Here is a 13,285-nt window from a genome sequence, read left to right as displayed (position 1 = left end):
CTCTGTCCTCTTTGCTGACGCCCCCCCCCCTGCACACTCTGCACAGAGGAGGAGGTCATTAAGGGAGGCCGACTGAACCCCGCAGGCCTCCCCTAGCTGCTTATCCGACATCAGGCTAAAGCCGCCAAAACAAAAAAGCAAATAAAAGGCAAAGCCCTCGAAAACCGTATGGAAACGCGGCCGGGCCCAAGAGGAGGAGGGGCGCACCGCGCAGCAGCTGCCGAAACTGAAGAGGGCGCACTGCCTCCAGAAATTCCCACCGGCGCGCACAGAAAGCAGTGCAGCAAAAGGGTACTGGAGGTACTTCTCCCCGACCGGGGCCACCCTCGACTGTCGGCTCCCCTGTTCTGCCTTAGCACATCCAGACCCGATCCCGCCGGGCCGACTGCCTAGACAGGCAGCCCAGACACCACGTTCGAGCTGCCGCAGCTGGCAAAGCAGGCACTTTTTTTTTTTTTTCTTAAAGGCCCACACGCAACAGAAAAGTCCCCCAAAGCAAAAAAACCAAGGGTACTCCTGGGCCAGCAGAGGGGCTTCGGGTTCCACTGAGGGGACCAGACCACTGGCTGTCAGGGATCCCGGGGATGCGGGGCGGAAACTGGGCAGGGGTATCCAACCCCCCGTTCACCCAGCTCCCAGTCGAGGGTGGCCCTTTCTCCCCGACTGGGGCCACCCTCGACTGGCACCTCGGGGAACAAACTTCCTCAAAATATCCAATCAGTCAGGACTGCAGGGTTAGCACCTCTCCCATCTGCTGGAGGTAGAGAAATATGGAGGGACTGCAGGTGGCACTCTCGTACATGTGGCAGTGCCCAAAGGTTTGTTCTCTACCTCCATCTGCTGGTAGGGATGAATAATACCCACTTGCCTGGACTGATCTGGGTATGTTCAGGAAAGGGATTCTGCAGGAAGGCCTGGATTTTTCTGCCCTTCCCATGGCTGCAGAATTTGGGGAGACCAGGGGATCTGGCCCTTAGGGCTTTGAGTGACTGCTTATGAAAAATGGCTAAACTGTGTGCCGGGTGCCTGTACTAGAAACCATTTAAAAAAACATAGAAACAGGATGGCAAAAAAAGACCATATGGCTCATCTAGTCTGCCCATCTACCCAATTAAAGAGATCCCCAGAGGAGCTTGTGAAGGGGTCTCTGCACTTCCACTCTCCAGCTCAGCGGTTTGACCCCGCTCCCTCTTATTCCTGCTCTCACCTGAGCAGCTGCTTTTCCCAGTTCCTCCTTCCTCTGATCCCGGCTCATCCCTGATGTACGGCTCTTCCCCTCGTTCAATGTGGGAGATAATCTCAGGGGTGACGGTCGGAGAGCCTGGGATAACAACACGGCATTATTTATTTATATATGTAATAGTATCTATTACCTGCCCTTCCAAAATGTTTGGGACGGGGTACAATAAAACATTCACAGTTTCAAAATAAAATAACAAAACAGTTCAAAAACATCATCATCATTGCTACAGGAGAAAAAACAAGAGGAAGCAATCGTGAAGAACTTAACCAGTAACAATGAAAGGGAGTCGACATGCTGCAATTATTGATAAGTCACTCGAGGCTAAGGAGACCCATGGGACACAATATGAATGGGTATCAGCAAAAGCTTTGCCGAACAGGTGCATTTTCAGAAGTTTTTAAAAAAAAAATCCCTTACTGACCTGGGTCAGGCAGATATGATTTGGTAGGGAGTACCATAATGTGGGCCCACGGGTGGAAAAAGAGCATTCTCTGGCCACGGATAGGCGCGCTGACCTGGGGGAGGGATGTCGAGTAAACACTGGCCAGAAGAGTGTAGCAGACGTGTATGTGATTCCGCAGGGTGGTCGCAATCCAGAGGGAAGAGATGTTATAAAGTAAACTGCTAATGTTTACTGCTGTTTTATATATAGTAACATAGTAATGATGGCTGAAAAGGACCACCCAGTCTGCCTAGCAAGCGTCTTACGGTAGAATCTGCCACACCATGCAGGTTACCCCCATGTTTCTCTTAAGAGTAGCAACTTCCGCTCCTTGCAGTTATCTCCAAGCCTTACGGCAAACCATAAAAAAATTGACTTAACATTTTTACTGGGCGAGAAGCCTTCTTGAAAATTCAGACAGTGCTGCTTGACGTGCTTTGCTTATGGACTTGTTCATAGAAGCAGTCCTGTGTTTTTTTTCCCCTTATGTCTGTGCATCACTACCCCAGACTGTAAAAGTCAAGGGATCATGTTGGTTATCTCTGAATCCCATTCCTCTTTCCTGCCAACCTCCCCCTACCCAGTCAAAGCATAGAGCGATGTTGCACTTGCATCAAAAGCATCAAGGCTTATTGGTCAAGGGTAGTAATCGCTGCTCCATGCAGGTCACCCCCATGCTTATCAGTTCCCAGACCATAAAAGTCGGGACCCTCATTGGTTGCTGTCTGAATCCAATTCCCCTCTTCACCCTGCTGTGGAAGTGGACAGCAATGTTGGAGGTGCATCAAAAGCATCAAGGCTTATTGGTTAAGGGTAGTAACCACCCCACCAGCAAGTTACCCCCAAGCACACTTTTCTTCATTTCCACCCTCTAGCTTTTAGGGATCCACAGTGTTTATTTATCCTATACCCCTTTGAATTATTTGACTGTTTTCTTCTTCACCACATCCACCAGAAGGGCATTCCAGGCATCCATTACCCTCTCCTTGAAGAATTATTTCCTGATTTGGTTCTGAATTGTCCCCCTTGGAGTTTCATTTCATGACCCCTAGTTCTACTGATTTTTTTTTTGATGGATAACGTTTGAAGTTTGTGTATCATTAAAACCTTTCAGGTATCTATAAGCCTGCACCATATCTCCCCTTCAGGGGAGATATGGTGCAGGCTTATAGATACCTGAAAGGTATCTATAAGCCTGCACCATATCTATATACCTTCTCTCTTCCAAGATAGACATGTTTAGATCCTTCAACCTCTCCCCATAAGCCATTTGATGGAGACCCCCTACCATTTTTGTCGCTCCCCGAATGCTCTCTGTTCAGTACCAGCTGAAAACCTCTCACCCGAGCCTGTCCCAAGCACTCCCCCTTGCAGAAATGCACGTTCCTGTGACTTACTCCGACTCCGTGTTTAACACTTTAACATCTCTCATACCAAAACCAAGCCTTCAGCCTGCCATGGGCCTCAGCAATTGAACAGGAACAACTACACAAGTGATGGATCTCCATTTTTATTTATTTTTTTAATCACACAAAGGCACTCAAAACAGAAAGGAGAGTGGAAGGGGGGAGGGGAGGGGGCGGTGGTGGTAAAAGGAAAATTGGTTCTTACCTGCTAATTTTCATTCCTGTTATACCAAGATCAGCCCAGACCAGTGGGTTATGCACTCCCAGATGAAAGCAGAGAACAAAGCTTTGAGGCACTGGTATCCCAAGTGTGCCACCTGCAGCTCTAAGGTATTTATTGATACCCAAGCAAAGTATAATTGACAAAAAATCATCTAATTCCCGAAACAAGGGCGAACCGGAAAAAACTCCCTCAAGGGGCCGAAACAAATGACCTCAATACCTGAAAATCAGGTTTGAACCATGGTTCGTAACAAAAAGCAAAATATTACAGAATCATTCTGATAGATTCCCTATGTACAGCAGCTAACCGTTAGGTAAATCAGTCTTTCAGCAGTAGCACACGGGCGGGATCCTGGACTGATCTGTGGTATTACAGGAACGAAAATTAGCAGGTAAGAACCAATTTTCCTTTCCTGTACATACCCAGATCAGTCCAGATCAGTGGGATGTACCAAAGCCACATTACACTGGGCGGGACCCGCTCGCAAGACGCTCTCTCCAAAAAGCGCTTGGTCCAGATCCCTGACATCCAGACGATAATGCCTTGTGAAGGTATGCAGGGAAGACCAGACTGCGGCTCTACAAATCTCCTCAGGTGACAACAACTGACACTCCGCCCAAGAAGCCGCTTGCGCTCTCGTCGAGTGAGCTTTCAAACCAGTCAGGACGGGGCGACCCTTCCCAATGTAGGCCAAGCAAATTGTTTCCTTCAGCCAGTGAGCCAAGGATGCCTTTTCACCCTTCTTCGGACCTCTAAAGAGCACAGAAAGGTGATCCGATTTTCAAAAAGAGTTAGTGACCTTCAAATACCGAAGGAGAACCCGGTGGACATCTAACAGATGAAGATCTCTTCCCGTAGCGGGGTCACAAGCCCAATCATGGAATCCGGGTAACTCCATGGACTGATTAACATGAAAGACAGACACCACTTTCGGCAAAAAGGAAGGAACCGTGCGCAGGGTCACCCTATCAGCCGAGATGCGAAGGAAAGGATCCCTACAGGAAAGAGCCTGCAATTCTGAAATACACCTCGTGGATCAGATGGCCACCAAGAACACCGTCTTCAAGGTGAAGTCCTTTAAGGAAGCATGTCCCAGAGGCTCAAAAGGGGGAACTCGAAGCGCTCTCAACACCAGATTGAGATTACCCTCCAGGCATAATTTACAAAGAGGAGGACAAAGGAGCTTCACCCCTTTCAGGAAACGGACAATGTCCAAGTGGCTGGCTAGAAGCCTGCCACCTACCCGCCCTAGGAGACATCCCAGGGCCGAAACCTGAACACGCAGGGAACTATAAGCCAAACCTTTAGATAATCCCTACTGCAAAAACCCCAAGACCTGAGGAATGGTCACAGACAATGGCACTACACACTGCTGGTCACACCAGACTTCAAACACCTTCCACACTCGAGCGTATGCCATAGACGTCGAGGGCCATCTGGACTGAAGCAGGGTGGAAATCACCTGTTCTGAATAACCTTTCATCCGTAACCACCACCTCTCAAACACCAGGCTGCGCGAGAGAAGTGATCCTCCCGATCCGAAAAAATGGGCTCTTATCGCAAGAGGTTCGGCAGATGAGCTAGGCGTAGTGGGCCGTCTGTCGCCAACCATACCAGGTCCGCAAACCACGGCCGTCGCAGCCACTCCGGTGCCACCAGAATTACCGAACTGGGATGGTCCTCTATGCTCCAGAGAACACGCCCGATCAGGGGCCATGGAGGAAAGGCATACAGGAGGATTCCAGTTGGCCACTTGCAGACTAGAGCGTCTACTCCTACTGCCCCAATTTCCTTCTTTTGGCTGAAGAATCAGTCTGTCTTGGCGTTGACATGGGTCGCCACAAGGTCCAATTGGGGAACTCCCCATCGGGCACAAATGTGATTCCAACCCTCCAGGGATAGTTCCCACTCCCTGGGATCCAGCTGTTGATGACTGAGGAAGTCCGCCTGCACGTTGTCCACCCCTGCCACGTGAAAGGCTGCGATGCCTTCCAGATAAAGCTTGGCCAAGTGAAGAGGAGGTGTGCTTCCTGTTCCACGGCCAGACTCCTGGTTCCTCCCTGGCGATTGAGATATGCCACCATGGCGATGTCCGAGAAGACTCGAACCATTCTCCCCTGCACCAGGGGCTGGAATGCCAACAACACTTTGTGGACTGCCCTTGTCTCTAGGCGATTGATAACACCATGACCGTTCGGGTAAGAACCAGGTTCCCTGCGCCCCATGACTGAAGCACACTGCTCCCCAGCCTTGAAGGCTCGCATCTGTTGTCATGATCACCCAATCCGGGACTTTGCGGGGCATCCCCTTCTGTAAGTTGTCTTCCAACAGCCACCATTGCAGGCTGGACCTGATTCGCTGCGACAAAGGCAGGGGCAACTGGTATTGCTCTGAAACATGGCGTGAGGCTTTGCCATTGCCATTCCGGGGACGCCAGAGAGAGGGGCATGCAGACGCGGCAGCAGCTATCTTCCCAAGGCTAGCGGAAAGAGCAGAGAGAAAGGTGAGGCACAAAGGTCGTAGCTGTCTGAGACCGACGGACGCAACACAGATGACTTTTCGCTTTGTTGATTACCCAGCCTAGGGACTGGAGACAATGGATCACATGAAGAACCTTCTGCTCGCCTTCCTCTTCCGACTTGGCTCGAATCAGCCAATCGTTGAGGTAAGGATGGACCATTATCCCTTCCTTCCGGAGGGTCGCCGCCACCACGACCATCACCTTGGTAAACGTGCACGGGACCGTCGCCAGCACAAATTCCGGTGAAAATCCCCCCCGCTCCCATCTTGTCACTGCTAGAATCAGTGTCCGTGTCTCTCGATTCCTCTGGTTTCGAAGTCTGTGTGGTGGGGGACAGCAGGGGAGGGTCATCCTGGGAGATCTTTTACACAGAGTGTGCAGTGGGGGTTGGGCTTCTTCCGTTAGACCCAGCCACCGAGCCTGACCTGCATGCAGACATTTTAGGTTTGGTCCTCTTGTCTGAGGCCCCTTCTCCACCCAGTGCACAGACTGCACAGTGACAGGGGGTCTAAATAATCTGACCATACCCTGCAAGCCTTACAGGGTTCCACCAGAGGAGTTTCTGCCATGTTTTGGCGTAGTTCTGAGAAAAAGGGATTCCATCGTGATAGAAGTGAGCGCTGAAGGGGTCTCATGTGAGCTCGCGCCCATAGTACTACTTCCACTGTGGATGCCATCAGACCAAGAACTTGTAGGTAATCCCATGCTGTGGGGCGAGGTTTGCTGAACAGGCTTTGTAACCGGTTCCACAGTTTTGATCTCCTTGTAGGAGTCAGGCTGACCTTGTCTTCTTTGGTGTTGAATCGGACTCCTAGGTACTCTAGAGACTGTGAGGGCTGTAGACAACCTTTGTTTGTGTTGACCACCCATCCTAGGCTCTCCAGTAGAGTTTTGACTCTGTTGGTTGCTTGGCGGCTTTCCTCTGGAGATTTCACCCTGATCAGCCAATCGTCTAGGTAAGGATGTACGAGGATTCCTTCCTTCCTCAGTGTCGCCACCACCACCACTATGATCTTGGTGAACGTCCGGGGTGCCGTGGCTAACCCGAAGGGTAGTGCCCGGAACTGGTAGTGACGGTCCAGGATTTTGAAGCGTAGATAGCACTGGTGTTCCTGATGAATTGAGATGTGTTAGGTAGGCCTCCGAAATATCCAGGGATGTGAGAAACTCTCCCGGTTGTATTGCCCTTATTACGGAGTGTAGGGTTTCCATGCGGAAGCGGGGAATCCTCAGGTGGCGGTTGACCGACTTGAGGTCCAGGATGGGCCTGAACTTCCCCTCTTTCTTGGGGACGATAAAATAAATGGAATAATGCCCAGTATTTATTTGTTGTGGAGGCACTGGGGTTATGGCCTCGAGGGCCAGTAGTCTGGTTAGTGTAGCTTCCACTGCCACCCTCTTGGCGAGGTCGTGGCAGGGGGATTCTACGAACTTGTCCGGAGGGGTTCATAGAAAATCCAGATAGTACCCCTCTCGAATGATGGCTAGGACCCACTTGTCCAAAGTTATCTCGACCCATCTGTGGTAGAATAGGGCTAGTCTGCCCCCTATGGCTTCTTCCCTTGGACGGGTCGGCTGAATCTCATTGTGGGGTACGGCTGGGGCCTGTACCCGAGCTGGCTCCCCTCTTGTTGTGCTTGGTCCGAAAGGACTGGTTCCTGCCCGTAGGGCGGGGCGCTTGATAGTTGTTTCTGTATGGATTGAAGCGCTGTGATCTTCTGCCCCTGGAGGGCCGGGGGAAGGGTCGCTGGTTCCTCTTCGTCCTTCCTCCTGTAAGCGCGGCAGTGGGGACTCGCCCCATTTGTCGGCCAGTTTCTCTAGCTCGCTGCCGAACAGGAGGGATCCTTTACAGGGCATCCTTGTGAGGCGAGTTTTGGAAGATGCGTTGGCCGACCAGCTTCGGAGCCAGAGTTGCCTCCTGGCCGTCACCGCAGATGACACTCCTTTGGCCGCCGTGCGCACCAGATCGGAAGCAGCGTCCGCAAGGAATAACACTGCTGGTTCCATGACTTCTCCAGGGGTGTTGCTCCTGGTCTGAGATAAGCAGGCACATGTCACTACGGTGCAGCAGGCCGCTATTTGTAGGGACATAGCGGCTATGTCAAAGGACTGTTTAAGGATGGATTCCAGACGTTGGTCATGTGCATCTTTGAGCGCCACTCCTCCCTCCACTGGGATAGTAGTGCGCTTCGAGACCGCGCAGACCATGGCATCCACTCTTGGACATGTGAGAAGATCTTTGGCCGCCGGGTTCAGGGGGTACATGGCTGCCATAGCTCTTCCCCCTTTGAATGTGGACTCTGGAGCGCTCCATTCCAGGTCAATTAACTGCTGGACGGCTTGTAACAGTGGGAAATGGTGGGAGGTCTGGCGGAGGCCCTCCAATAGGGGATTTGGCTTGGGCCCCCCGAAGCATCTGGGCCCAGAATAGCGAGCTCTCTCAGGCTGTGGGTGACCAGGTCAGAGAGCTCGTCCTTGGTGAAAAAGTGTCTCATGGTTCAGTGAGGCTCTGTCCCCGGGGGGAGTTCCCCTTCTTCTAGGGGCTCTGCTTCCTCTTCAGAGTAGTCCAAGTCCCCATAGATGGGGCTCCTGGGCGGTGGAAACCTTTGTCTAGCCCTCGAGGGGCCTGGGGCATAAAGGTCCTCTGGCGGAGGATGTGGCTGGTCAGCCAGAGGTTCCGTTTGCATGTGAACAAAGGTGTGTAGCCCTTTGAAGAACTCCACCCATGAGATAGACGCTGGATCCAAGCTAAGGGGCGTTGGGTCCCTGGGGGTCCCGCTGGGATTTGCAAGGTCCGGGGTACCCACTGAGGAGCTATTACTTGGCCCTGGGCTGGATCTCCCAGGGCCTCCTCGCACTGAGCGCACAGGGCGTTGGCCTCCTCGCTTTGTGCGGCTCTGATATGGCATGCTGGGCAGAGACCTTGAGCCGTTATCTGCGTTTCTGGTGGTGCCATGGTTGTCAGCGTGTAAACCCTTATGCGTCTAGATGTGCGTTGTGCGCGCAGTTGTGAGTCCAAGTTGTGGTTATGCGCTTAGCCCGGTAGGTGCGCGGCACGCGTATATCTTGTGCGCACGGCCCTTGCCGTGCGCACAAGATATACATGTGCACAAGATATACGTGAATATGTGCGTGTAACGTTATGCGCACATGTAATTTGTGCGCCTAAGTAAACTTGTGTGCCCGGCCCAAGTCTACAAGCGGAGCGGCGAATAGGGCCAAGATGGCGACGGCGACCACACGGGCAATATGGTGACCACCTCGGAGGGTCTCCACGTGGGTAGACCCTTGGATCTAACCGGGGCCTGGCCCTGCTAGGGCGGATCAACCCAGCGGCACTGGTCCCGGCCGGCAACCTGTTCGACTCCTCGAACCTCGGAGACCGGAGTCAACGCTGAAGATTTCTACCTTACCTTGTCTTCAGCGCTTCCCGGTTTTGTTCCGGGCGGTCTCCGGCTGCGAGGGGAGAGGGCAAATACCTTCACTGCCGTGCTCGAGGGTACACCTGCTGCCTCTCAGCCGCACCCGGGATCGGGGGCTAGTTCCTTGCCGCGATTCGGCCGCCAGACCGAGGCTCACCTCCGAGGGACCACGGAAATCACGGAAATCTCCACTGGGGGAGGGACCCGAGGGTATCAGCGCAGGAGAGCGAGGCTTGTCTTCAGAGGTAGGTTTTGTCTTCAAATTTGGGTTTTCTTCTTGAATTGGTTCTTACGCTGCGAGAGCATGCAGATAGTCCCTAACTGCTATGGAGACGGAAAATACTGAAGAGCTGCACTTCCTGCAGGGGTATATGTACTAGGGGCTGACGTCAGATTGAAATCTGATCCGTCTCCATCTGCTATCAGGAGTACGCTATACCCATTGGTCCTGAGTCCATCTGCTACACGCTAGGAAATGTAAGACATTGATAAGACAGGCTAAGAGAGACTTTGAAAAGAAGTTGGCCGTAGAGGCAAAAACTCACAGTAAAAACTTTTTAAAATATATCCGAAGCAGAAAGTCTGTGAGGGAGTGAGTTGGACTGTTAGATGATCGAGGGATTAAAGAGGCACTTTGAGAAGATAAGGCCATCGTGGAAAGATTAAATGATTTTTTTGTTTCTGTGTTTACTGAAGAGGATGTTGGTGAGATACCCATATCAGAGAAGGTTTTCATGAGTAATGATTCAGATGGACTGAACCAAATCTCGGTGAACCTAGAAGATGTGGTAGGCCTGATTGACAAACTGAAGAGTAGTAAATCACCTGGACTGGATGGTATACACCCCAGAGTTCTGAAGGAACTAAAAAATGAAATTTCAGACCTATTAGTAAAAATTTGTAACCTATCATTAAAATCATCCATTGTACCTCAAGACTGGAGGGTGGCTAATGTAACCCCAATATTTAAAAAGGGCTCCAGGAGCGATCCTGGAAACTACAGACCAGTTAGCCTGACTTCAGTGCCAAGAAAAATAGAGGAAAGTGTTCGAAATATCAAAATCACAGAACATATAGAAAGACATGGTTTAATGGAACAACGTCAACATGGCTTTACCCAAGACAAGTCTTGCCTCACAAATCTGCTTCACTTTTTTTGAAGGAGTTAATAAATATGTAGATAAAGGTGAACCGGTAGATGTAGTATATTTGGCTTTTCAGAAGGCATTTGATAAATTTCCTCATGAGAGGCTTCTAGGAAAAGTAAAAAGTCATGGGATAGGTGGCGATGTCTTTCGTGGATTACAAACTGGCTAAAAGACAGGAAACAGAGAGTAGGATTAAATGAACAATTTTCTCAGTGGAAGGGAGTGGGCAGTGGAGTGCCTCAGGGATCTGTATTGGGACCTGTACTTTTCAATATATTTATAAATGATCTGGAAAGAAATACAACAAGTGAGGTAATCAAATCTGCAGATGATACAAAATTATTCAAAGTAGTTAAATCACAAGCAGATTGTGATAAATTGCAGGAAGACCTTCTGAGACTGGAAGATTGGGCATCCAAATGGCAGATGAAATTTAATGTGGATAAGTGCAAGGTGATGCATATAGGGAAAAATAACCCCTGCTATAGTTACACAATGTTAGGTTCCATATTAGGAGCTACCACCCAAGAAAAAGATCTAGGCGTCATAGTGGATAACACATTGAAATCTTCGGTTCAGTGTGCTGCGGCAGTCAAAAAAGCAAACAGAATGTTGGGAATTATTAGAAAGGGAATGATGAATAAAACGGAAAATGTCATAATGCCTCTGTATCGCTCCATGGTGAGACCGCACCTAGAATACTGTGTACAATTCTGGTCGCCACATCTCAAAAAAGATATAGATACACTGGAGAAGATACAGAGAAGGGCGACCTAAATGATAAGGGGAATGGAACAGCTCCCCTATGAGGAAAGACTAAAGAGGTTAGGACTGTTCAGCTTGTAAAAGAGACGGCTGAGGAGGGATATGATAAAGGTGTTTAAAATCATGAGAGGTCTAGAACAGGTTAATGTGAATCAGTTATTTACTCTTTCGGATAATAGGGGGCACTCCATGAAGTTAGCATGGGGCACATTTAAAACTAATCGGAGAAAGTTCTTTTTCACTCAACGCACAATAAAGCTCTGGAATTTGTTGCCAGAGGATGTGGTTAGTGCAGTTAGTGTAGCTGTGTTTAAAAAAGGATAAGTTCTTGGAGGAGAAGTCCATTACCTGCTATTAATTAAGTTGACTTAGAGAATAGCCACTGCTATTACTAGCAACAGTAGCATGGAATAAACTTAGTTTTTGGTACTTGCCAGGTTCTTATGGCCTGGATTGGCCACTGTTGGAAACAGGATGCTGGGCTTGATGGACCCTTGGTCTGACCCAATATGGCATGCTCTTATGTTCTTCTTATGTTAAGTTTTCTAAAAAAAAATTTCACTCCAGCCTTTCATCATTCATTCCCTCCTCCATCCCACTCAGCCTCCTACACATCTCCTGCTCAGTGTTCCTCTCCTCTCTCCATATCTCGGTCTCTTCTACCTCCTCTTTCCCATCATTCACCTTCCTACTCATCTCCTACTGTCTTATGATTTTCTCTTCTTCCTCCACATCTTTCATTTACTTCTCCAGCCCTGTCACCCTCCTAAATATCTCCTGCTCCCTCAAGTTCTTCTCTCCTCTGCCATCTCAGTCCCTTCTACCTCCCCTTGTCCCTATCATTCACTCTTCCATAGCTTTCTGCTGTTATCTCCTCCTTCCATATTTCTCAGTCCTATCTCCCTCCTCCAGCATTCGTCACGCATCCTCCTACCTTATATTCTTTTCTCTTCTCTTTATATTCCTCAGTCCCTTTCACCATTCCCCTGTCACTCTATTGTTCCCTGTTTTATCACCTTCTTTCTGGCCCCCGTCCTCTCATTTTTTCTCATGAAAAGACCACTTTTATAACTGGAAAGTAATCACTGTGATTTCACTCAATTTATAATCAAATAATAAGCTGCACTTTACTATCTTTTCAAACGCCCTCTTTTTCTTTAAAAATAAAAAAAATATCTCCTTACTCAGGGAGCTTAGGGTCTGATAATTGTCCTTCATCACATCCTTGTAAAGCTCTTTCTGCCGCTCTTCTAAATTCTCCCATTCCTGCCGTGAAAAATATACAGCAACATCTTCAAAGGTTACTGGGACCTGAAACACAAACCAGAAACACGTTCAGCAGCTTCTGCATCATGTCCATCAGGAGACTTCCCAGCACTGGGGCTCACCAGAACAGGGAGATAAGTTTTCCAGGTATATATAATTCAGGCACATAACACACAGTCCCAGAACAAGGTTTTATCAACTGAAACCAGTTACACGGAGAACCAGGATACAAAATCTAACTTTGTGGGACTCCTGGTCTCTTTCTTTAAACTCAGGAGGGCCCCAAAATGTATTTCCTGCACCCCAGGTCTGTTCGGGGTCCTATTAAAGTCAGGACTGACTTTGCCAGTGTCCCAGGTTACAAAGCTGCAGCAATGTTTGTATAGAGAGGGCAGGAAGTTGTGGGCAATTTCCTACCTGAGCAGAAGTTCCTGCATGCATTTTCTTCTCTACTTTTGCTGCTTTCGGGATTAGAAATGAATTGGGGGCTCTTTCTCGGGCTGGGGAAGAGCTGAGTGTTTGCCTCTTGCAGTGCAGCTCGGGGGCTGCCACAGGCGCAGGAGGAGAGAAGGGCAGAAGTTGACATTTGGGGATGGAGGGTTCTGCTTTCCAGCTGTTAACCTACAGACGAAAAGATGAAATAAAAGCCTTTGAATGATAACATCAGAGATAAGACTGGAGAAAAAAAAATGTGTGTACACTGTGGGCACAGGCCGATGACATCACATACATGGAAGGCAGAAGTTTATACTAAGGGCACAGACGGGGCGGAGCTTTGCAGTTAGCGCTTCATCTGTAGGAAGGGCTCTTTTGTCCCGATTGCTTCAGCAGTGCCTGGGAGGGGCGTTA

The 13,285-nt window shown here is 49.5% G+C and overlaps 1 protein-coding gene across 1 annotated transcript in view; it reads right to left on the bottom strand.

The window, feature by feature from the left end:
* Positions 1-13,284, bottom strand: part of LOC115083752 (zinc finger protein 84-like) — a 33,212-nt gene extending 19,928 nt beyond the window's left edge. Inside the window, exons 1-4 of the mRNA XM_029587751.1 lie at positions 13,167-13,284; positions 12,854-13,057; positions 12,355-12,481; positions 1,208-1,321 (exon numbers count right to left, since the gene is read on the bottom strand). Of these exons, the coding sequence (XP_029443611.1) occupies positions 1,208-1,321; positions 12,355-12,481; positions 12,854-12,877 (265 nt within the window). The 5' untranslated portion in view covers positions 12,878-13,057; positions 13,167-13,284. The remainder of the gene's footprint in view (positions 1-1,207; positions 1,322-12,354; positions 12,482-12,853; positions 13,058-13,166) is intronic.
* Between the last annotated feature and the right edge of the window lies 1 nt (position 13,285).

This window comes from Rhinatrema bivittatum, chromosome 2 (assembly GCF_901001135.1).
Source record: "Rhinatrema bivittatum chromosome 2, aRhiBiv1.1, whole genome shotgun sequence".
NCBI classification, from domain to species: Eukaryota; Metazoa; Chordata; class Amphibia; order Gymnophiona; family Rhinatrematidae; genus Rhinatrema; species Rhinatrema bivittatum.
Note: the sequence above shows the minus strand (reverse complement) of the source record. Positions and strands in the feature narration are given on the sequence as shown.